The sequence below is a fragment of the Trichomycterus rosablanca genome, chromosome 3 (assembly GCF_030014385.1).
Source record: "Trichomycterus rosablanca isolate fTriRos1 chromosome 3, fTriRos1.hap1, whole genome shotgun sequence".
In the NCBI taxonomy this organism is placed as follows: Eukaryota; Metazoa; Chordata; class Actinopteri; order Siluriformes; family Trichomycteridae; genus Trichomycterus; species Trichomycterus rosablanca.
Window position 1 is genome coordinate 39,854,540 of NC_085990.1, and position 25,552 is coordinate 39,880,091.

At 37.7% G+C, this 25,552-nt stretch overlaps 1 protein-coding gene across 4 annotated transcripts; it reads left to right on the forward strand.

Annotated features, from left to right (window-relative positions):
* The first annotated feature begins 1,287 nt into the window (after positions 1–1,287).
* Positions 1,288–25,377, forward strand: LOC134309877 (succinate-semialdehyde dehydrogenase, mitochondrial-like). Of its 4 annotated transcripts, XM_062991284.1 has the most exons (16): positions 1,288–1,366; positions 3,071–3,218; positions 3,354–3,565; positions 3,694–3,788; positions 5,128–5,248; positions 5,370–5,660; positions 13,308–13,550; positions 16,448–16,531; positions 17,994–18,164; positions 18,243–18,359; positions 18,467–18,610; positions 19,284–19,427; positions 19,509–19,667; positions 19,861–20,024; positions 24,282–24,340; positions 24,444–25,377. In XM_062991284.1, exons 2-16 carry the CDS (start codon positions 3,098–3,100, stop codon positions 24,653–24,655), a joined length of 2,337 nt encoding a protein of 778 aa, XP_062847354.1. In that variant the 5' UTR covers positions 1,288–1,366; positions 3,071–3,097; the 3' UTR covers positions 24,656–25,377. The 4 variants fall into 4 exon arrangements, with proteins under 4 accessions (XP_062847354.1, XP_062847355.1, XP_062847357.1 ...); XM_062991285.1 differs by lacking the exon at positions 18,467–18,610; XM_062991287.1 differs by lacking the exons at positions 13,308–13,550; positions 16,448–16,531; positions 17,994–18,164; ... (5 more) ...; positions 24,282–24,340; positions 24,444–25,377 and adding exons at positions 5,938–6,063; positions 6,175–6,286; positions 6,543–6,688; positions 6,776–6,844; positions 7,632–8,444.
* The last annotated feature ends 175 nt before the right edge of the window (positions 25,378–25,552 follow it).

Consider the following 25,552-nt stretch of genomic DNA (forward strand, 5'->3'; position numbering starts at 1 on the left):
AATGGCTTTCTAATGACAAAGCTAGACAAACAGCCTACTGGGCTATATTCACAATGAATGACAAAACGGCCACGAAATTTCTCTTTTCTAAAGACTAAACCGCATGTGCATATAATCTACAAAAGTAGAAAAAGTAGAAAAAGTATAAGAGGAGGAAGTCCTATATAAATAAACCGTATAAAGCCACTTTGCAAAGGCAACACAGAAAGTTACCTTCTTGCAACTACAACTGTAGCACCTACAGGCGTCGGCGTTCATTTATATTTATTTTAAAATACATCTGTTTTTTGAGCCTTCTGTCTTTATTAACATTTTTTCATTTGCTAATTAGACCATTTAAAACCATATTTGCAAAAGTTATGAATGGAAAAAATTGTACTGCGTAAATTAGCAAGAAAATGAATGTGGCAACATAAACTAGGAGGTAGGTAATTTATAGCAAAATGTTTTGCTTTTCATTAAGTATTTTAAGATAAAAATTTAAATTTAGTCAAAGCTTTGGAACAACACAGCAGTCTTTGTTGCTAAACAAAATGTCAAACGTAAACTTTTTATTAGACTAATCATCCGCTGTAAAATACAACCCCAAATCAGAAAAAGTTTGGACAGTATGGAAATATTTTTGGTTCATACTAGTTTTTTATTTGCATTTTCCATGTTGTCACAACTTTTATTTATGAGATCCGTTGCATTTATCAATTTAAAAATAATAATAATAATAATATGCATTTAAAAAGAAAAAACTATATTCTGTAGTTATTTTGCCTCCATGAAGTGTTGTACTCTTGATTAAGAACGCTTTCCCACTCTTAGGAACTACTTTATTAAATAGTTACTATGTCAGTTTTATATATTTATTTGTTTATTGTTGGGCCGTGTAGTTTAATTGTATTTGTGTACTGAATGTATAAATCTAAAACAATTTATTGACGTGTGATTATTATTATTATAGTATTATTCGTGCTACTATTATTACATCATATAACATTTTCATAAGCAAATTAACTAATCTATCGTAGAGGCCAATTTACCAAGTTTATTTTTTTTATTTATTTAGTTAGTTATTTTTATGTATGTTTTATTTTGAGGTTTGTGGTTACTTGCGGTTTTAAAGATGCCGAATCCCAAATGTCTCCCTTTTCACGTTTAGTGCCATACAGATGTTTTGAAATTCGTAGAGGAATAAACCCTTTTTAGTGCACTTCGTAGAAAACACACATCCGTTTGTGATTCAGCCTTGTTGTTTACCTTCAGCAGCCATTGACTGGGTCACGTGATCACACGCCCACACTTTTCAAACGCCATATTTCAGGTTCTTCTCACGTCAGTTAGTGATTAGCAGTAAGCGGCGGGGTGGATTTGGATTGTAAGTGCGCTTTATTTACTGGCACTTATTACATTTCACTCAGTACGCTATTTAAATATCGTTGTTTTAGGCAGTTTGTTTGCTTTTTGTGCGTCTCCGCTTATCTGTAAAATAACATTTGTTTTGGTCAGGTTTGTGGGCGGGACTGATATTAGCTACCTAGCTAGTATGCTATGCTAACTGTTTGTGATGTATATTGAAGCTTTGAACGGAGCATTGCGTTTTATTATGTAAGTAAATGTTTAAAAGAGATTTAGAGTAATGTACGTGTGACTGCAGTATTTTAAAACTTCACTGAAAGCTGTACCTTCTTGCTACGTTGAAAGCAGTCACAAGCAAGCCTGTATGTGTAGTTACTCGCGCCAATTTAGTTTGAACTTGGATGGAGGCGGATGAGTAAAAGTAGCTCGGAACACTGTCAGCACAATAACAAATATCAGTTTTAACATGCCAAGTCAAAACTCACTTACTACCTACCTGTATACTCATGGTAATAGTGGAAAGTCTGAAGATTCTTGTATCGTTTAACTTAGCTGCTTCTACCTTTAGCTAATATCCTGGTTTAGGTCAGTCTGGTTTACACAGTTATACTGAGAAGCCTGGCTAACGTAAGCGAAGGTTGTAACTAATAGTAGTTTAAATACATTCGCTTTTATAATCAAACATAATTTAGATAATGTAGTGTAATCAAATTCTGCGTTGTGAAATAAAGAAGTAAGTTTTAGACGCTTTACATTTAGGTAAATACTAAAACAAAGCAAAATATGTAAATATCATATGTATTATGAGAAATTTGCCTACACAATCTAAAAGTTGTAAAGGCTATAAATAAAGATGTAGTACTTATTCACTGTATGTTGATTATTTAGTGAGTTAACTGTAATTTTTCACCACAATAAATGCTCATAACCTGTATAAAATCAGCTGTTTAAAATACATTAAATGCTGAAAGCCTTGTGCCATTAGTTTGTAAAGGACATTTACTGTTCAGCATGACATGACCCTAAAGCCCATAAAGACATGTTTTGACAAGTTTGGCGTTTCAGTACCCTGCACAAAGCTCTGACCTCAACCGCATTAAACACCTCTGGGATGAATTGGATCATTTATTGCAAGCCAGGTCCAACATTAGTGCCTGACCATTAGGGCAGTTGTAGCCTAGCGGTTAAGGTACTGTACTAGTAATCAAAAGGTTGCTGGTTCAAGCCCCACCACTGCCAGGTTGCCACTGTTGGGCCCTTGAGCAAGGCCCTTAACCCTCAATTGCTTGGACAATATACTGTCACAGCACTGTAAGTCACTTTGGATAAAAGCGTCTGCTAAATGCCGAAAATGTAAATGTAAATGACCATACAAAGTCTCTTCAAGTTAATGATGACAGATTCTCACAGACAATTCAAAAATCTTACAGAAAGAAAGAATAAACAGTAGGCACAAATTCTTACAGACACAATTCAAAATCTTGTGGAAAGATGGAATAGTTGAGGCTGGTATAGCTGCATAAATGATGGTCCTTTCATTTTGTTTTTCACCACTGTCAATTGTTTAACCTAAAATCTTTTTCCTTTATGTTTGTACACTAGTTTTGCGATAAGGTCTGTTAGAATTGTGCCATTTTTAAAACCCAGACATAAATGTTAGGTTGTTAAAGTGGCATTTTAACAAATACTGGCTTTTAATGCAATAACATTATTTCCATTCTAGTGCAGGAGCATCTGAAGTCTTTTAAACATGAGTGACTCTGAAGACATGGAAGTTGGACTGGAATCAGCAGATACAAAACAAGTACTTGACACATCAACTAAAGAGGAACAAGATGACTCAGAGACACCTAAAACCAAGAGCACAATATGTATTGTACCTATTTTTTTAATTTAAAAATATTTATTTAAAAATGATTAACTTGATAGTTACTGTTTGAAAATGACAAAACATAATCAAACACCTACTTGTTTAGTTCTTTAATTATTTGTTTTCTGTTATGCAGTTGAAGTGGAAATCATCGAAGGAAAACGTGAAAAGAAGACAGTCCAGAGACTTGACTTGCAAATGGGTAAACCTAAAGAAAAGCCAAAAGTTGAAAGTATAGGCCATGGGGACAAACTGGGAGACATTGCACGTGTCAATCATGCAATTGGAAAGCTTAAAGCCCCACTGCTAAAACCTCTTCACAAGATTGTCTATGACCGTCCAGGAGCTGTAAGTCCTTTTACTTGACAAATAACACATTCATTTAGTCAGGAGTATTTAGACATGACACAAGCAGATTAGTGATTTAATTATTTAGAAAAGTCTATTAATTGTTGATTTAAATGTTGTTTTAACAGGCATCTTCATTGAGGAAAAACCTTCGGTTATTTAATGGCTTTCCATTCGAAATAGACAGTGACGCGTACAAAAAGAAAAGGGAAAAAATCATAAAGTATGTATATACACACACATACAGGGGTTGGACAAAATAACTGAAACACCTGGTTTTAGACCACAATAATTTATTAGTATGGTGTAGGGCCTCCTTTTGAGGCCAATACAGCGTCAATTCGTCTTGGAAATGACATATACAAGTCCTGCACAGTGGTCAGAGGGATTTTAAGCCATTCTTCTTGCAGGATAGTGGCCAGGTCACTACGTGATGCTGGTGGAGGAAAACGTTTCCTGACTCGCTTCTCCAAAGCACCCCAAAGTGGCTCAATAATATTTAGATCTGGTGACTGTGCAGGCCATGGGAGATGTTCAACTTCACTTTCATGTTCATCAAACCAATCTTTCACCAGTCTTGCTGTGTGTATTGGTGCATTGTCATCCTGATACACGGCACCGCCATTGGATGCACATGGTTCTCCAGAATGGTTCGGTAGTCCTTGGCAGTGACGCGCCCATCTAGCACAAGTATTGGGCCAAGGGAATGCCATGATATGGCAACCCAAACCATCACTGATCCACCCCCATGCTTCACTCTGGGCATGCAACAGTCTGGGTGGTACGCTTCTTTGGGGCTTCTCCACACCGTAACTCTCCCGGATGTGGGGAAAACAGTAAAGGTGGACTCATCAGAGAACAATACATGTTTCACATTGTCCAGAGCCCAAGATTTGCGCTCCTTGCACCATTGAAACCGACGTTTGGCATTGGCACGAGTGACCAAAGGTTTGGCTATAGCAGCCCGGCCGTGTATATTGACCCTGTGGAGCTCCCGACGGACAGTTCTGGTGGAAACAGGAGAGTTGAGGTGCACATTTAATTCTGCCGTGATTTGGGCAGCCGTGGTTTTATGTTTTTTGGATACAATCCGGGTTAGCACCCGAACATCCCTTTCAGACAGCTTCCTCTTGCGTCCACAGTTAATCCTGTTGGATGTGGTTTGTCCTTCTTGGTGGTATGCTGACATTACCCTGGATACCGTGGCTCTTGATACATCACAAAGACTTGATGTCTTGGTCACAGATGCGCCAGCAAGACGTGCACCAACAATTTGTCCTCTTTTGAACTCTGGTATGTCACCCATAATGTTGTGTGCATTGCAATATTTTGAGCAAAACTGTGCTCTTACCCTGCTAATTGAACCTTCACACTCTGCTCTTACTGGTGCAATGTGCAATTAATGAAGATTGGCCACCAGACTGGTCCAATTTAGCCATGAAACCTCCCACACTAAAATGACAGGTGTTTCAGTTATTTTGTCCAACCCCTGTACATACAGACTTCAGTGGACAAATTCTAGCTGATTGTGTGTGATTTATTAATATGAAATTATCTTACAGGCTTCCCAAAGTACAGTTAAAGACCATTTGTCAAATTCTTGATCTTGAGAGAAGTGGAAATCAGGCTGTTCTGGTTGACAGGATTTTGCAGTTTCTTACAAACCCCACAAACTCAGGAAAGGTATAAAACTGAAATTTTATTTAAACAATTTTTTGAGATGCATATACCATAAACATTAGAAAAACATTGTATTATTTTGTACACACACTTGATTTGTAAGATTGTGTTCTTCTCTGTGCAGCCTGTAATATTAAAAAAGAAAAAGAAGAAGAAAATGACGAAAGATGTCAAAGGAGAAAAGAAAACTACATCAAAGAGCTCGAAGGAGAATTTAAAAAGCGGAAGGTCTAAAGCGATTGTTACAGATTCCAGCAGTGATGGTGACGAAGATGATGAAGGTGAAGAAAAAAATGAAGATGCTGAAAAGTCAGACAGTAAAAAACATAAAGAGGGTGAAAGTAGCTCTGAAGAAGAGGAAGACAAAGAGAAAAGTGTCGATTCTGATGAAGGTCTGGAGGAGGATGATGAGGAAGTAAGTGAAATGGATAATGGATTTCCTGAAATCAGGGCACATGTAAAATAGTATAGGCATGGTCATCAGAGAGGGAAATAGCTAAATTATGAGTTTGTGTCTTACTATTCTTTAGTTTTGTCTTAATTACATTTTTAATTGTAGTTAATATTGACAAAATAATATAAATTTCTACCTACATGTACTTATAATTTCCGATTTAAAAAAAATATTTTAGCTGAGAATACACATGTGAATTATGGATTGAGTCAATACTAATTATTTTGTACAATATCAGACGTCAAAATCAAATAAGTCCAATAGTAAAAAGAAATCAACCCCCAAGAAGACGAGTAAAAAAGCAGAGGCCTCTGATCAGTCTGCATCAGATGATGACTCTGCTGATGAAGTCGATTCAAAAAAGGTAAGATATGGTAAATGTTCATGACATTTTGTCTTTTTATCAAGGTAGACAATTCAAATGTAAATATTTGGCTTGTTCTCTTTGTATAAATATTATTTATCTTAATTTAAGAACAAGAAGAAACCAGCTACGCAAATGAAAGTAGGAGGCAAGCCTGCTCCTAAAGCCAAGAAAGCAGACAGCAGTAGCAACAAAAGGAAAAATACTCCAAGCAAGAGCAAAAGTAAGTTTGGCAAAGGGTTTTTTCAATGAATTTTGAGTATTTGCACTGCAAGTATTTGTAATATAATGATGTTGACTTGAGCTAAATAGCATGCATAAACATATATTTATCTACGTAGGGTGACACCATGATGTCATTTCTGTCACATACTTTTGTTTCCTTTTCCTGTTGCAACTCTGGTGCTTAACAATTTGACTATACTATATGTTAATTAATTAGAGACCTATATACCAGCAAATAAAATGTTTTATTTCAGTAAAGAGCGATAGCTCCGATGAGGATGAACCTTTAATTAAGATGATTAAAAAGCCACCTACTGATGAACAATTAAAAACAGCTGTAAATGACCTCCTGAAAGATGCAAACTTAGAGGAAGTGACAATGAAGCAGATTTGCCAGCAAGTAAGTTCTTCATAATGATTTTCTTCTATGTGAGGAAATACGTGCTTATTTCATATATATTGTGTTATGTCATAAATATATTTTTAGGTGTATGACCTTTATCCAGACTTTGATCTGACGAACAGAAAAGACTTTATCAAAGACACAGTAAAAAGTGTAAGTACTTTAAAATACATAGACAATAATGGATTTAAGAAATACTATAAACATGGCATGCATGAGCTTGTATTTTAATGTGGGATGTTTTTTAGCTAATACTCGACTTGCTAAAATTGTTCCAGTGCTCTCGCACCATCCAAAATTTGCATGTTCACACGTTTGTGACATGATGGCATCAATAACTGTCAAATTTAAACATTTCCATCAGTCCTGAACGTGGTCCTCTAATCACAGTATTTGTATGGTTTAATATTTAAAGAAAATGCAAGAATTTATGTATTTAGTATGGTCATATTTAAATTTTTTCCTCTTTTGGCTGCTCCCATATTTAGCGGTCACCACAGTGGATCTGGTCCGTGTATCAGATTTCCAGCTCTTCCTGATGCACCCCTCCTATTTTTATTCAGGCTTGGGACCGGCACTAAGAGTGCACTGACAAGCACCCATCCCAACGGCTAGCCTTCCTGAGCATGTGCTTTAATGGAAAAGATAAGACTTAAGGATTGCTGTCATTTTGTACAAAGGAATTGACATCACTTATTTCACAAATGTGCTTACTTTATTTGTATTATTGCCAGATATTAAGACATTTTACAATTTATGTATTTTTCCAAGATGCGACTTTTCACTCATGATTATGATACAAATAAAATAATTTGTATTGAAAAACACGTTACTAAATTTAAGAAAATCTAAAATAGAAGCATTTACTAGTGTTCTCAGACATTTTCTGCCTCCTGTAGTTACTACTATATGCCTTGAACTGTTTTTTTTTTCTTTACAGATAATATCATAACTGGAGGGAGCCTGTTCTTTTTTGAAGAACATTGTGCAGAGCTGCAGAAGAGTTTATCACACTTTTATATAAAAAATCTTTCTTTTTTTCTTTTTTTTTTTTTTTTTTGTTCAGTTTTTGCTGAATTTTGAAATATTTGTGCATCTTTTTTGTATAGACCCACATTTGACTAAACACTGTTTTGTACATTGCATATACAAGTATATGTACAGTCTTATGCAAAAGTTTGGACTTCCTTTATCAAAAGCTTTGTTGAGTTAATAAGTAAAATCAGTTTATCATCTACAAGAACAAACTTTTAAATTTATGTTTTAGTTTAATTTAACTTAAAACAACATGTGGCATGTGCATACATTTGGCATAAGACTGTATATTATGCATATGGTTTTACATAAATCAAGTATTTTTGTCATAGAGAGGCATCTGACTTTAGTTTAAATAGTTCAGTTGCTAAATTTGTTGTTAAGTGTTGTACAGTTATTCTGATTTTTACATTATGCTGAAAAACCTTTTTCCAGTTATTTATTATTGTTTTTTTCTTTTGTATTTTCTTTGTTAGACACATTTTTTAAAGAAAAATAAGATTCTTGCTCAGTTGTCTTTGAGAGCAAATTGACTCTAATAACAATTAGGGTTATACATAGACACCACTACTGTTTCCAGCTTTGTAATGTACATTTGCCATTTTTACAGTCTCTTACAGTGATAACCCCAAGCAAGTTTGTTTGTGATTAATTAAAGATATTATTTAAGGACGCTGTTTGGTGTTTAGTAGGATTATTGAAAGTTTATGAGATACAGTGAGGAAAATAAGTATTTGATCCCTTGCTGATTTTGTAAGTTTACCCCCTTACAAAGACTTGAACAGTATAATTTTTATGGAAGGTTTATTTTAACAGAGAGAGACAGAATATCAACAAAAAATCCAGAAAAAAACATTAAATAAAGGTTATAAATTTATTTGTATTTAATTAAGGGAAATAAGTATTTGATCCCCTACCAACCAGCAAGAATTCTGACCCTCACAGACCGGTTATGTGCACATGAGGCACACAAATTAGTCCTGTCCCTGTATGAAAGACTCCTGTCACAGAATCAGTTTCTTCCATTCAAATCTCTCGACCACCATGGGCAAGACCAAAGAGCTATCAAAGGACATCAGGGACAAGATTGTAGACCTGCACAAGGCTGGAATGGGCTACAAGACCATCAGCAAGAAGCTTGGTGAGAAGGAGACCACTGTTGGCACGATAATTCAAAAATGGAAGAAATACAAGATCACAGTCAATCGCCCTCGCTCTGGAGCTCCATGCAAGATCTCACCTGGTGGGGTAAGAATGATTCTGAGAAAGGTGAGGTCAGCCCAGAATTACACGGGAGGAGCTTGTCAATGATCTCAAGGGAGCTGGGAGCAGAGAAATGCTGGATATGACCCCAAGAACACCATCCCCACCGGGCATTTCTTTGCCTCCAAACACGGCGAGTGGAGTTGATGCCAAAGAGCTCAATTTTGGTCTCATCTGACCATATCACATTCTCCCAAGCTTTCTCTGAATCATTCAGGTGTTCATTGGCAAACTTCAGACGAGCCTGTATATGAGCCTTCTTGAGCAGAGGGACTTTGCGGGCACTGCAGGATCTCAATCCATTACGGTGAAGTGTGTTACTAATGGTTTTCTTGGTGACTGTGCTCCCTTGAGATCATTGACAAGCTCCTCCCATGTAATTCTGGGCTGACCTCACCTTTCTCAGAATCATTCTTACCCCACCAGGTGAGCTCTTACATGGAGCTCCAGAGCGAGGGCGATTGACTGTGATCTTGTATTTCTTCCATTTTTGAATTATCGCACCAACAGTGGTCTCTTTCTCACCAAGCTTCTTGCTGATGGTCTTGTAGCCCATTCCAGCCTTGTGCAGGTCTACAATCTTGTCCCTGACGTCCTTTGATAGCTCTTTGGTCTTGCCCATGGTGGTCGAGAGATTTGAATGGAAGAAACTGATTCTGTGACAGGAGTCTTTTATACAGGGACAGGACTAATTTGTGTGCCTTTTGTGCACATAACCGGTCTGTGGGGGTCAGAATTATTGCTGGTTGGTAGGGGATCAAATACTTATTTCCCTTAATTAAATACAAATTAATTTATAACTTTTATTTAATGTTTTATTTTTTGATTTTTTTGTCGATATTCTGTCCATCTCTGTTAAAATGAACCTTCCATAAAAATTATAGACTGTTCAAGTCTTTGTAAGGGTGTAAACGTACAAAATCAGCAGGGGATCAAATACTTATTTTCCCCACTACATTTGTGGCAAGTGCACATTGGTTAATTCTTCTTAAACCAATATTAAATATTGATAATGAATCATGCTGTTTTTTTTTTTTTGCTTTATACACTAGTTTTACAATGCTTTATTGTACTTCTTGTTTCAAACAAGTAACAACCTGCTTACATAACATGAAATGCCACATTGTAATTGCTTTAAAGATTGTTTTTAATTAAATTTTATTTTTTCTTAGCACAGCTACTCATTACACACAAATGAACTGGCTGCCCCCTAAATGGCATGTGTATGCACTCTTTAAAAATTTGTGTTACAGAATTAAGCAAATTAAATGCTTTTTATGAAGCTATTATTGTGAGTCATCATTTAAAAAGTACCATCAGTGGGTCCTATTGACAGATCAGACCAATGCAGTTGGTACAATTTGGCTAGACCCTAAGATTTAAAGAATGTGGTAAGTCTAAAGTTGCACTGCATCACCAGAATATGGATGTTAGTTTTATTTTTAATAAGTACAACAAAACTTTTAAACAACAAAACATGGAATTTAACTAGTGTATTTTAAGTATTTGCGAAGCACTTATTTCAAGATGACATTGATGATAATTGGTAAGGATTTTGTGGCTTTTATATACGTACATTATACACATTATATTATGGACAAAAGTATGTGGACACCTGACCACAAGCTTGTTAGACATTCTATTTCAAAAGCATAGGCATTAATGTGCAGGTCTTGGTTTTTTTTTCCTTTGCTGCTATACAGCACCCACTCTTAGATGCTTAGGCAATTTTGTGTTATGTCCTTGAGAATCTGTTCTTATTTAATCAAACAAGCATTTAGGATACTTTTAAAGTGTCAGTGATTTCTATACTTTGCTTTCAGGGATTATCTTTCTACATTAACAAAACAGTTTTAGCTTTCTTCAATAAGGTTAAACTGACATCAAATTTATTTCAGTAATTCCATTCAAAAAGTGAAACTTGTATATTATATTCATTCATTACACACAGACTGATATATTTCAAATGTTTATTTCTTTTAATGTTGATGATTATAACTGACAACTAATGAAAACCCCAAATTCAGTATCTCAGAAAATTAGAATATTACTTAAGACCAATACAAAAAAAGGATTTTTAGAAATGTTGGCCAACTGAAAAGTATGAAGATGAAAAGTATGAGCATGTACAGCACTCAATACTTAGTTGGGGCTCCTTTTGCCTGGATTACTGCAGCAGTGCGGCGTGGCATGGAGTCCATCAGTCTGTGGCACTGCTCAGTCTGTGTTATGCTCTGATAGTGGCCTTCAGCTCTTCTGAATTGTTGGGTCTGGTGTATCGCATCTTCCTCTTCACAATACCCCATAGATTTTCTATGGGGTTAAGGTCAGGCGAGTTTGCTGGCCTAAGAACAGGGATACCATGGTCCTTAAACCAGGTACTGGTAGCTTTGGCACTGTGTGCAGGTGCCAAGTCCTGTTGGAAAATGAAATCTGCATTTCCATAAAGTTGGTCAGCAGCAGGAAGCATGAAGTGCTCTAAAACTTCCTGGTAGACGACTGCGTTGACCTTGGACCTCAGAAAACACAGTGGACCAACACCAGCAGATGACATGGCACTCCAAACCATCACTGACTGGAAACTTTACACTGGACCTCAATCAACGTGAATTTTGTGCCTCTCCTCTCTTCCTCCAGACTCTGGGACCTTGATTTCCAAAGGTAATGCAAAATTTACTTTCATCAGAGAACATAACTTTGGACCACTCAGCAGTCCTTTTAGTCTTTAGCCCAGGCGAGACGCTTCTGACGCCGTCTCTTGTTCAAGAGTGGCTTGACACAAGGAATGCGACAGCTGAAACCCATGTCTTGCATACGTCTGTGCGTGGTGGTTCTTGAAGCACTGACTCCAGCTGCAGTCCACTCTTTGTGAATCTCCCCCATATTTTTGAATGGGTTTTGTTTCACAATCCTCTCCAGGGTGCGGTTATCCCTATTGCTTGTACACTTTTTTCTACCACATCTTTTCCTTCCCTTCGCCTCTCTATTAATGTGCTTGGACACAGAGCTCTGTGAACAGCCAGCCTCTTTAGCAATGACCTTTTGTGTCTTGCCCTCCTTGTGCAAGGTGTCAATGGTCGTCTTTTAGACAACTGTCAAGTCAGCAGTCTTCCCCATGATTGTGTAGCCTACAGAACTAGACTGAGAGACCATTTAAAGGCCTTTGCAGGTGTTTGGAGTTAATTAGCTGATTAGAGTGTGGCACCAGGTGTCTTCAATATTGTACCTTGTCACAATATTCTAATTTTCTGAGATACTGAATTTGGGATTTTCATTAGTTGTCAGTTATAATCATCAACATTAAAAGAAATAAACATTTGAAATATATCAGTCTGTGTGTAATGAATGAATATAATGTACAAGTTTCACTTTTTGAATGGAATTACTGAAATAAATCAACTTTTTCATGATATTCTAATTTTATGACCAGCACCAGCATATCCTAGCCAGAGCTTTTGGGCAACAAAAATGTATGCAGTAAAACTTGTACATAAAATGGAAACCACACATTACTTGTAAGTCATAACATCACACATTTAGTATTAACAATTTACAAATTAATGCGTTATTACATACAGTTGAATTATTCAAACCAATAGAGAAAATAAGGGTTTATGTAAATTAAGGCTTTTTGTAGAACTAGATTGTGTCCTCAATAGTTTAATACAGCCCTAGACTTAGGGTGGCCAGCCGTCCGTGCCAGTCCTCCATCCACGCAACGCTAGGACGGACACTTACAAATCCTCCTTTTGGAGTGAACTGGTTTCATTTTAATGTCCTCCGTTTTGGGGTGTAATGTCCTACTTTTTGTGACTATGAATGTGGCCACCCTACCTAGACTAGTATCATGCGATGGTAGCTGTTTAGCAAGTGGGTCTGTCGGGTTTTAATTAATAGTAACGAATGTAAGAAGTGAAGGCCTCTTGTGTACAGTCCATAAAATCTCTAGCAGTAGGCAATGTTTTTTAAAGGCTGTTTTTGTTCAGTTTTATCGTAACTGACTTTGATTAACTTAAGTATTTTAATACTCCTACTCAATACTCATTCTCTATATTCGTTATATATTTGCACTTCATTTGAAAGTTGAACTAAATAAGTCGAATCAATTTTACGGTACAGAATCGGCTCCTCAGCCATGGCCTTGATTCTGATTCAGCGTGCAAAGACTCGGAGATTCGACTGGATTGGCGGCGGGCTTTACCAGAATCTGCTGTGTGATTCTGTTTTGCGTGATAGAATAGCAACCTATTACAATAACATACAATTTTATGCAATGGGAAGTTTCTGCATCACGAATAGCAACCGTTTTCTTCATCAGATCTTGCCGGGCCTACCGAGCATGCTGAGCAGGCAGTACAGCGTGAATCTGTCTGCGGAGCTGCTGCGGACACAGGGATTCATTAATGGCCGCTGGGTTTCTGCTGCCTCCACCTACCCTGTTCTGGATCCAGCTACTGGGGAAGAGCTGGCTAAAGTCTCTGACTGTGGACCACAGCAAGCTCAGGAGGCTGTTGGTGCTGCTTACAACGCATTTAACTCGTGGAAGAGTCACACTGCAAAGGTGAATAACAGAATAAAATATATTTGAATGGTTTGGATTTGTTTATTGTAGTGCAAAGGTTACTTTTGTTTTTCTCCTTATGCACACCTGTGCAAAGAGGCAAAAGCTTAAAGGGAGGGGACACAAGTAAACCACTGTTCTTTTAATTATGTACCATTAAAATATATTATTATATACCATATAGCCATTCAAATATACACACACACTAATTTCTAAGTATAAACTAAGTTACGGACATTCGTAAGCTTGTGAAATAGGCTAAGGTAAAATTCTAAAGCTATTGTGGCGACCACTAATACAAAGAGGGGAGACGTAGATGCCAGACAATTTCAACTGTCAACAACAGTTTTGCATAAAGGTACTGCTATTTTTAGTGTGTAGTGTCTGAATATTTTACCTCTTCTCAATTTTGTTTATATCAATAAATACATGTATTTACAAGAGCTTGTTCAAGTGCTGACAATGGAATGGTGTTGGTAAGTCTTAGTGGTTCATTATAGATCTTTTTTGACAAATGTGAGATAAGTCTTTGTGTTCTTTTTGGTCAGAAGTGGTTTGTACCTGGCAACTCTCTCATAGATGGCATTTTTGCCTTGTATCTTTCTTATTGTGTAAGACCCTACCTAATTCACGGCTGTGACAATCATGTCACAGACTGCAAAATAAGTCTTTTCCCATGTAATATTTGCTGTGAAATTCAAAATTTAAGGTTTAACATTTTTCAACTTCTTTTCGAGCGACCCTCATTTTGACCATGATTTTGTACACAACCCAGGCAACACAATGCATCTTATTCTCTCTATACAAGGTGTAACATAAAGCCTCCACAAGGGGGCGTTCGCATATTGGTTTATTTAATTATTATTATTTTGCTCTGTGACCCATTTTTTTCAGCATGCGATTCACATCATTCAATTTATGGGTGTTATTTAATGACTTCTGTGAAATGTGGCACATTTTGAAGTGAATTTAGTTGGGCCCTATTACATGTGGAATTATGTACATTAACCTTAACTGAGGCAATTGAGGCCTCCTCCTAATGCAGTTCTTTAGATAAATGAAATCATCACTTAAAAAGATTTTGTGTTTACTTGGGTTATTTAAACTGTTATAGTGCTAAATGAAGTACAACCCCAATTCCAATGAAGTTGGGATGTTGTGTAAAACATAAATAAAAACAGAATACGATGATTTGCAAATCCTTTTCAACCCATATTCAATTGAATACACAACAAAGACAAGATATTTAATGTTCAAACGGATAAACTTTATTGTTTTTTTGCAAATATTCACTCATTTTGAATTTGATGCCTGCAACACGTTCCAAAGAAGTTGGGACAGTGGCAACAAAAGACTGGGAAAGTTGAGGAATGCTCAAAAAACACCTGTTTGGAACATTCCACAGGTGAACAGGTTAATTGGAAACAGGTGAGTGTCATGATTGGGTATAAAGGGAGCATCCCCAAAAGACTCAGTTGTTCACAAGCAAGGATGGGGAGAGGTTCACCACTTTGTGAACAACTGCGTGAGCAAATAGTCCAACAGTTTAAGAACAATGTTTCTCAACGTGCAATTGCAAGAAATTTAGGGATTTCATCATCTACAGTCCATAATATCATCAATAGATTAAGAGAATCTGGAGAAATCTGTGCAAGTAAGCGGCAAGGCCGGAAACCAAAATTGAATGCCCGTGACCTTTGATTCCAAAGGCGGCACTGCATTAAAAACCGACATCATTCTGTAACGGATATTACCACATGGGCTCAGGAACACTTCAGAAAACCATTGTCAGTGAACACAGTTCGTCGCTCCATCTACAAGTGCAAGTTAAAACTACCATGCAAAGCAAAAGCCATATATCAACAACACCCAGAAACGCCGCCGGCTTCTCTGGGCCTGAGCTCATCTGGGCCCGAGCTCATCTGAGATGGACTGACGCAAAGTGGAAAAGTGTCCTGTGGTCTGACGAGTCCACATTTCAAATTGTTTTTGGAAATCATGGACGTCGTGTCCTCCGGGCCAAAGAGGAAAAGGACTGTCCGGATTGTTATCAGCGCAAAGTTCAAAAGCCAGCATCTCTGATGGTATGGGGGTGTGTTAGTGCCCATGGCATGGGTAACTTGCACATCTGTGAAGGCACCATTAATGCTGAAAGGTACATACAGGTTTTGGAGCAACATATGCTGCCATCCAAGCAACGTCTTTTTCAGGGACGTCCCTGCTTATTTCAGCAAGACAATGCCAAGCCACATTCTGCACGTGTTACAACAGCGTGGCTTCATAGTAAAAGAGTGCGGGTACTAGACTGGCCTGCCTGCAGTCCAGACCTGTCTCCCATTGAAAATGTGTGGCGCATTATGAAGCGCAAAATACGACAACGGAGACCCCGGACTGTTGAGCAACTGAAGTTGTACATCAAGCAAGAATGGGAAAGAATTCCACCTACAAAGCTTAAACAATTAGTGTCCTCAGTTCCCAAACGCTCATTGAGTGTTGTTAAAAGGAAAGGTGATGTAACACAGTGGTAAACATGCCCCCGTCCCAACGTTTTTTTTAACGTGTTGCAGGCATCAGATTTAGAATGAGTGAATATTTGCAAAAAACAATAAAGTTTATCCGTTTGAACATTAAATATCTTGTCTTTGTAGTGAATTCAGTTGAAAAGGATTTGCAAATCATCGTATTCTGTTTTTATTTATGTTTTACACAGCGTCCCAACTTCATTGGAATTGGGGATGTATGTTGTGCATCTGGCATTCCAAGTTCTCCAAAAAAAATTCTCTTTCTTTCTTTATGTGATGCATGGACATTTTTCATCCTTTTTCTCACAGTGTTTTTAATAAATTACTTTGCAAAAGTTGTACATGTGTCTCACGTTTTCTTTTACACGTTTTCAGGAAAGGAGCTTTCTGCTGCGAAAATGGTTTGATCTGGTCAATCAGCATAAAGAAGATCTTGCCAAGCTGATTACAGCAGAGTGTGTAAGTTGAGTGACAAAGAACATCAACAATAACATGTATTCTTATTGTGCAAATATGAACTTAAATATAAGTCCTTGCATTGACTGTAAATTATTTTATTAAAAAAACACACAGCATGGCACACACTCATTTGGGAAGTTGGGTGAGATTATGTTATTTTTTACTTATTGCTGTATGCATGGCCAAAAACACCAATGTACAATACAGTGACAAAAAAAGGCTTTAGTTAGCTGGAGCTTGTTGTGTGTTTTGTTTTATAACTTCATGTCTTGAGGCCACACTGCTATAAATATAATAGTATTAGACATGGAGCAACATGAATGCTGTTTATTACAACTATTGTTCCTGGAATTAGAAGCAAATTTATTATTGTCATTATTATTATTAGTAGTAATAGTAGTAGTCGTAGTATTATTATTGTACAGTATGTATCTGATCCCTGTTTTAAAAGATCATTTAAGTGTGTAAGGAGCATTCCTAAACATTGGTTTAACTATTTGCAAAAACAAATGAACAATCTACATTCTGCAGAGTAGATAAAATGCTAAATAAAATAAGAAAGTAGTTATTTATAAAATGTCTTTTAGAGGTATTTAATTAATAACAAAAACATATTCAAAAGTTTATTTGTCCTCTGTTCTTAAATGTTTACAACACAGTACGAACATTAAAAAAAGTGAAATTACTGTGGAAGTTAAAAATTGTAACAAGTGGACTTATATTCGGGATGTAGAGAATCAAATACTGCAGATTGTGCTGGTGAGGTGAAGAGAAGAATGGCAGTGGGTGTTGGGTTGATGGTCAAATTGACAAGGATATAGAAAACAGGTCAACTAACACAATTACCAAGCGACAACTGATGACATCCTTGGTCTGGCAGTTGGCCACATATGGATTTCAAGCCTGGACACTGAAGAAAGTGGAAGTAAGAAGCATCTAGGCTATTGAGAAGAAGTGCATCAGAAAACTGCTGAAAATCTAATGGAGGAAGATGATGATCACTGAGCAGATTTGTGAGATGGCTAGAACAGAATAGGAGCTATTGAAGTGTTATGATGGGATTTGTAGAAGGACTCAGAAAATGAAAAAGACCAAGAATATGTTTGATTTCCTATTATTAGCAGGGGCTACAACCAACACAAGACAAAGGCATTGGAGAGAGACGACCCATCTGTGCAGCCAATTATCGCAGAGTTCAAAATCAAATCCACAACTCACAGTGTGCAAGAAGTCAAGGTGTCTAAGAACTTTATACACAAAACTGTTTACGACTGTATACAAAAACATTTTGCTGTCTATTTTCATTTACATTTTATCTACAGTCATAACTTTTGTGAAATTGGTTTTAAAAAATAACAATAAAATAAATAGTAAAATGTAAAAAAAAATTTGAAACCTACTGAAAGGCATGGTTGTCTGACCCTGAGATGTCCTGTTAAAAGTGAGTGTTATGCATTTTTAGGGAAAGCCCCTAAAGGAGTCCATAGCTGAGATGACATACTCCGCATCATTTTTGGAGTGGTTCTCAGAGGAGGCCCGTCGTGTCTACGGTGACATTGTTCCACCAGCTGCCAAAGACCGCAAAATACTGCTGTTCAAACAGCCAGTAGGCGTTTCCTCTATAATCACCCCAGTGAGTAGTTCATCACACAAACACAAAGCCATGTGTTTTTTTGCCATTTCTACAATCTGACAAACCTTTTCTTTACAGTGGAACTTTCCCAGTGCCATGATAACCAGAAAAGTTGGGGCAGCTATGGCAGCTGGCTGCACTGTAGTGGTGAAGCCAGCTGAGGATACACCCCTTTCTGCCCTTGCACTTGCTGAGGTCAGTGCTTTCTGCTTTATCGGGGGTATTTTTTTATCTTAAGATGATAAGTTTACTTGCTTGAAAGTCTAATGTGCAGGTATCTGACACTGTATTCATATTTGCAGCTGGCAGCACAGGCTGGAATCCCCCCTGGAGTGTTTAATGTGGTGCCCTGCTCCAGGGAAAAGGCCCCTGCTGTGGGGAAGATCCTCTGCACTGACCCTCTGGTTGCTAAAGTGTCATTTACTGGTTCTACTGCCACTGGCAAGGTATACAGATGTGGAAACATTATGCATATTAAGATGGTCAAATGTTAAGGGGATTCGCCAGCTTAAATTAATTTATCTTTAACAGCTTCATATTTATCAGGGGCCAGAGACAAGCTGGGTACAAGTCAGGAATGCATAATGGGCAGGTTACCAGTAAATCATAGACCATCACACAATTACCCATTCGACAAAGCCAGATAAATTCCTCATGTACACACAGAAGCAAACATGACAAACTCTTCACTGACAGTGACCGAAGGCAATAATTAAGCTGTGGTACCCTCAAAACAAAAGCAACTGTGCTTAAATTTAAGAACTAACTTCTTTCTGTTTGGTTACCTGGAGCATGTTATTGCTTAAATGTCATTATAGCCAGTGTTGTGTTTACAGTTGCCAGTAGCAGTGTCAAAATATTAGCACTTCATGGCCAACTTCATAGCAAAGTTAATAACAAAGAAATTAGATGTTATAAGTATCCTTTTTCTATTTATTATATTGTGTCTAGCTAGTCTAAGACCTAGTTTAAGCTAGTGTCCATATATAGTGTCTGTAAAATATGATTAAGTGTTGTTTAAACAGTTAATTAATATAAAAAGCTCTAAAAGCAGAGAAAATGATTGGTGAACGATGGTGTTTATATAAAAGAAAAACTCACTTGTGTGTAACACTGCAGATCCTTCTAAAGCATGCTGCAGAAACTGTGAAGAGAGTGTCCATGGAACTGGGGGGACATGCTCCCTTCATCGTCTTTGACAGTGCAGATGTGGACAAGGCTGTAGCTGGAGCAATGATGTCTAAATTTAGAAACTCGGGCCAAGTAAGATGCTAATCGAATACTAGCCTAATGCAGTCACGTTTGTTAACTGATCCTCACTCCTCCTCTTTGCTGTTGCTTTAGACTTGTGTGTGCTCCAACCGCTTCCTAGTGCAGAGTGGAATTCATGATGTGTTTGTGGAGAGGCTGGGGAAGGCAATGGATGCAGAGTTGCGACTGGGCCATGGGTTTAAGCCCACAACCACACAGGGACCCCTCATCAATGTCCGTGCTGCTGAGAAGGTAATCTTTTACATTAAAAACCTGAAATTATTGTGATTCATTTGCAGTAACAGACAATTGGAAAGGAAGGATTTTCTTCCTCACATCATTGTATATCTGCATTTGAGAACTGATAATAAAGGCAGCTCTGCATTACTTTAATAGCTGCAAATAAATGAGGCATGAGACTAATGCTGTTTATTCTTTCTTTTAGGTGGAGCATCAGATCACAGAGGCTGTTTCTCAAGGTGCTTTAGTGCTGAAGGGTGGGAAGAGACTGGAGGGTTCTTTCATGCAGCCAACACTGCTGTCCAATGTCACCACTGACATGTTATGTATGCAAGAGGAGACTTTTGGACCCCTGATACCAGTTCTCAAGTGAGTTAACTTCAAGTATCAATCATCTATAGCAGTTGTAGCCTAGCAGTTAAGGTACTGGACTTGTAAGTAGAAGGTCACTGGTTCAAACCCCAACACTGCCAGGTTGCTACTGTTGGGCCCTTAAGCAAGGCCCTTAACACTCAATTGCTTAGACTGTATACTGTAAGTCGCTTTGGATAAAAGTGTCTGCTAAATGCTAAAAATTTATAGCATTGTCTTGAAACAAGTTGGTTAATTTAATTTTTTTCTAGGGATGTCCCGATCCGATCTCAAAGATCGGGATCATGGCCGATCAAGGCATTTTTTAATTGATCGGAATCGGCTTTACTAAACCCGATCTTAATCCCGATCTTTTGTGTTACGTCAGCATGTCCGCTGTGTGGAAATACTTTAAATTGAAAAGTAAAACAAGTCCAACAGTGAAGTGTAACGTCTGCAGTGTGAGCGTTTCACGAGGCGGTGGGAGCAGAGCTGCGTTCATGTGTGAGAGTGTGTGTGAGTTAAGGATCACTCCGGTTTACAAAACAACGTAGTGATGCAATCGTTTAATAAAGAAATAAATGCACGGTATATTCACATATTGTCGGGAGCAGAACACTTTATTAACTTCTTCTGTTACGGTACCGAATAGCCGACAGTTGAGTCAAGCACGCTATTTCATGTTCTATGGAAGGCCTAAAGGGTCAAACACACTCACTTCGTGTACAAACGTCCATCAAACCACTGTCACAATACAAGCACTTTAAGAACTGGCTTTCCTTCATAACAAAAGAGCCTTTCCATTTTATTTTGGTATTCAGGTTTTACTGTAATGATTTTAAGTAACTTTTTTTCTTATATTCAAGTCAAGCTGCTACACAGATTTCTGTTCATTTTTAGTCTATCACTGCATTAAACATTTTTTTTCTTTGAATGTAAAGTTTAAAGTAAAACTAATTATCTCACTCATTTTGATTGATTTTGTAAAAATACAAAAACATTAAGCAATAGCTTGGATGCAGCATTTTTTCCTTCAGCACTGCAGAGCTATTTAGTTGTTAAACATATACACTGGATTAATTTGAATAATTGTAATGTACTTGAAGTGTGCACTGTGTGAACAGTATTATCTAGTTCTTATCTAGACAATATCTAGAAAATACAAGTATCGGTTAGAGAATCGGTATCGGATCGGGATCAAAATTAATAATCGGGATCGGTATCGGGAACAAAAAAATGTGATCGGGACATCCCTATTTTTTTCAGCTATAAAATGTTTGTGTTTATATGGGTAGATAATTATTTTTCTCCACTATCATCTTTTAAGGGTCCCCAAGGGATCAATCTTTGTATCTGCTTTTCTTGCTAAGCCGCAGTCTATAATCGGTGCTCGACTCTCCGTGCGTGAGATTGGCCTCGTGCGAATCCACCAAAGTATACCCTCCTTGGACATGATCAGTGGAAGTGCAGGGCAGTGGTAGCTTAGCGGTTAAGGTACTGGACTAGTAGTCGTAAGGTTGTTGGTTCAAGCCCCACCACCACAAAGTTGTCACTGTTGGACCCCTGAGCAAGGCCCTTAACCCTCAATTGCTTGAACTGTATTAAGTGATAAGTGTAAGTCGCTTCGGATAAAAGTGTCTGCTAAATGCCACAAATGTAAATGATCAGGGTCCCCAACAGTGAAAGACTAATTGGTTAGGGGAGAAAATCCATAAATTTATATTTATAATATACAGTAAATACACTGCCTGGCCAAAAAAAAGGCCACACACTAATATTTCATTGGAGCGCTTTTAGCTTTGACTACGGCTCGCTGTGGCATCATTTCCACAAGCTTCTGCAATGTCAAAACATTTATTTCTGTCTAGAGTTGCATTAATTTTTCCCCAAGATCTTGTATTGATGGGAGATTTGGACCACTGCACAAAGTCTTCTCCAGCACATCCCAAAGATTCTCAATGGGATTCAGGTCTGGACTCTGTGGTGGCCAATCCATGTGTGAAAATGATGTCTCATGCTCCCTGAACCACTCTTTTACAATTTGAGCCCGATGAATCCTGGCATTGTCATCTTGGAATATGCCCATGCCATCAGGGAAGAAAAAATCCATTGATGGAATAACCTGGTCATTCATTATATTCAGGTAGTCAGCTGACCTCATTCTTTGGGCACATAACAAACTGCAGCAACCCCAGATCACAGCACTGCCCCCACAGGCTTGTACGGGAGGCCCTAGGCATGATGGGTGCATCACTTCAGCCGCCTCTCTTCTTACCCTGATTCGCCCATCACTCTAAAACAGGGTAAATCTGGACTCATCAGACCACATGACCTTCTTCTATTGCTCCAGAGTCCAATCTTTATGCTCCCTAGCAAATTGAAGCTGTTTTTGCTGGTTAGCCTCACTGACAAGTGGTTTTCTTAAGGCTACACAGCTGTTTAGTCCCAATCCCTTGAGTTCCCTTCACACTGTGCGTGTGGAAATGCTCTTACTTTCACTATTAAACATATCCCTGAGTTCTACTGTACCAAACATTTAAGTGATCGCCGATCACGATCATTCAAAAAAATTTTCCGACCACATTCCTTCCTCGAAGATGATGTTTCCCCACTGTCCTTCCACTTATTAATAATGTGTTGGACAGTTCTTAACCCGATTTTAGTAGTTTCAGCAATCTCCTTCGATGTTTTCTCTGCTTGATGCATGCCAATAATTTGACCCTTCTGAAACAGATGAACATCTTTTCCACGACCACAGGATGTGTCTTTCGACATGGTTGTTTAACAAATGAGAAGCTACTTACTGCATCAGTTAGGGTTAAATAACTTGTTGCCAGCTGAAACATAATCACCCATGCAGTAATTATCCAATGGGAGGCTCTTACCTAGTAAGTCTTAGTCTTGTCTGTATATTGTATTGTTTGTAAATTGTAGAGTCTACATAGTCTTGTCTGTATATTGTGTTGTTTGTAAATTGTAGACAATGTACAAATTTACATGTTCAGCAGAATTTGCACATGTACAGAAAATATAAAAATAGTGTAAAATAAATAGTTGAGTAAGGTAAGATGCAGTTACGGTATTATACAGCATGTATAAAGTGCAGTGTGGCATGTAAACAACAGTAAACAGCAGTTCAATTTTTGTTATTGATGAGTTTGATGGCATTTGGAAAGAAACTGTTACAGTGTCTGTTTGATTTTGTGTTCAGGGCTCTGTAGCGCCTGCCAGAGGGTAGGAGGTTAAAGAGTTCGTGTCCAGGGTGCGAGAAGTCTGTGATAATTTTTTCTGCCCGGTTTCTGGTCCTTGTTGTGTATAAGTCCTGGAGGGTGGGCAAAGGAGCACCGATGTTTTTTGCCGCTCTATCCACCACTCTTTGCAATCTGCATCTGTCCTGTTTTGTGGCTGAACTGAACCACACTGTGATGGATGTGCACAGGACAGATTCAATGACTGCGGTGTAGAACTGTTTCATCAGCTCCTGTGGCAAACCATGTTTCCTCAGTTGACGCAGAAAGTACATCCTTTGCTGGGCCTTTTTGAGGATGGAGTTGGTGTTGGCCTCCCACTTTAGGTCATTGGAAATAGTAGTTCCCAAGAACCTGAAGGTCTCCACGGTAGACACAGTGCTGTTGAATATGGTGATGGGGAGCAGTGTTGAAGGTTTCTTTTTAAAATCCACTGTCATCTCTACAGTCTTTAGTGTGTTCAGCTCTAGGTTGTTCTCACTGCACCAGAGCACCAGCCGATCAATCTCCTGCCGATATGCAGACTCATCTCCATCCTGGATTAGTCCAATGATCGTAGTGTCATCTGCAAACTTTAGAAGTTTCACTGTTGGGTCTGTAGAGGTACAGTCATTAGAGTAGAGAGAAAATAGCAGTGGAGAGAGGACACAGCCCTGTGGTGCACCAGTGCTGACTGTTCTTATGGTAGATGTAATATCTCCCAGCCTCACCTGTTAGAAAGCTGGTGATCCACTGACAGATGGCGGGGGACACACTGAGCTGAGACAGTTTGAGGTGGAGGAGTTCTGGTATGATGGTGTTAAACGCTGAGGTAAAATCCACAAAAAGGATTCTTACATAAGTCCGTGGGCTGTCCAGATGTTCTAAGATGTAGTGCAATCCCATGTTGACTGCATCATCCACCATCCATCATCCATTTGCTTAGTTAAATCCAGGTGGTGACCTTTTTTTGGTCAGGCAGTGTATTTTGTAAAAGCATAAATTAATAATGCATGTAGAAATAACTGTGCTGCATTGTTTCATTCAGGTTCAACACAGAGGAGGAGGCGCTTGCCATCGCTAATTCATCTACAGTTGGATTAGCAGGTTTGTCTATTTTTGGAAAACCATGTCTTGTCCTGACATAAACTTAAATTTTTTTTACAGCTGATTTATCTAACAAATGTGACCATTGCCTCTTTTTTATCAGGCTACTTCTACTCTCAGGACGTTAATCAAATCTGGCGTGTGGCTGAGCAGTTGGAGGTGGGAATGGTGGGGATTAATGAGGCTTTAGTCTCCACCCCAGAAGCCCCATTTGGTGGAGTTAAGCAGTCAGGCCTGGGCAGAGAGGGATCGAAATATGGTGTTGATGAATATCTAGAGATAAAGTACATGTGTTTCGGTGGCCTCTCCCTCTAGTTGAGGAATGTCCATTATTTCTTTCAAATAAAGCTAATTAATAGGAGCAGTGTGAATTGAAACAGTTAATTATTTTGTTTAGAATAAAAAAGGAGGTTTAAAGAATTTATACCTACATAGACTGAAAAGCACATTTTTGAAAAAGGAGAATCAGGTTATAAAAGTGGTGATAAAGGATAGTGTACAGGTTTTATTCCTGGTGTTTATAATCAGTCCAGTCACTTGAACTTGACATAAACAATATGGAAATACAGTACAATAGACATTTAAGATCTAAAAAAAAAAAAACAGTTATAGCAGTCTTGTTTTAGGAAATTAATTATTTTTTGTGTAAATGTATAAATCAGTGTTAAGTCGGTGGATGTTGTATGACCAGAATATTATAGTTATATTATTTTTTCTATTTTTGTAAAATGTTTACTACTTTTAATGAAAGAGGACTAAAATGCTGACTAAAATACAGTACATAAGTAATTGTACCTGCCAAATGTAAAAAATGTGATATTAATTTAATTAGTTGACATATAATTACTAATCATTATGATTAAGTGCCATCTAGTCGATTCTGACTTTTTGTGACCATAATGGATAGTATTTTTTCTGAAGTGTGTACATCCTTTGTATATCCATTTTTTTTTTTTTTTACAATATTTTAAGTAGAATTAATGGCTACAAAGAAATTATCACACAACTTAAATAAAAATCGTTCATTTTAGTTTTTACCTACTCTTATTTACTGTGTTTATGTTTACATCAGTTACATCTTCCTTGTAGCCCAGATTCAAACTGATCCAATATTTATACTTTGAGTAACAATGTCTGTACATGTAGATAAACATATAAGCATGACTGTTTACAGGCCTGTACTGGACAGAAAAGAGTGGGGATTTAAACAGA

What these genes read in the sequence shown, in the direction of transcription:
- LOC134309877 (XM_062991284.1), top strand. Translation starts at nt 3,098, where the DNA reads ATGAGTGACTCTGAAGACATGGAAGTTGGACTGGAATCAGCAGATACA. An exon ending in TCTATGACCGTCCAGGAGCT is followed by an intron (nt 3,566 to 3,693) that starts GTAAGTCCTTTT and finishes TTGTTTTAACAG; the next exon opens with GCATCTTCATTGAGGAAAAA. An exon ending in AATTTAGAAACTCGGGCCAA is followed by an intron (nt 19,428 to 19,508) that starts GTAAGATGCTAA and finishes CTGTTGCTTTAG; the next exon opens with ACTTGTGTGTGCTCCAACCG.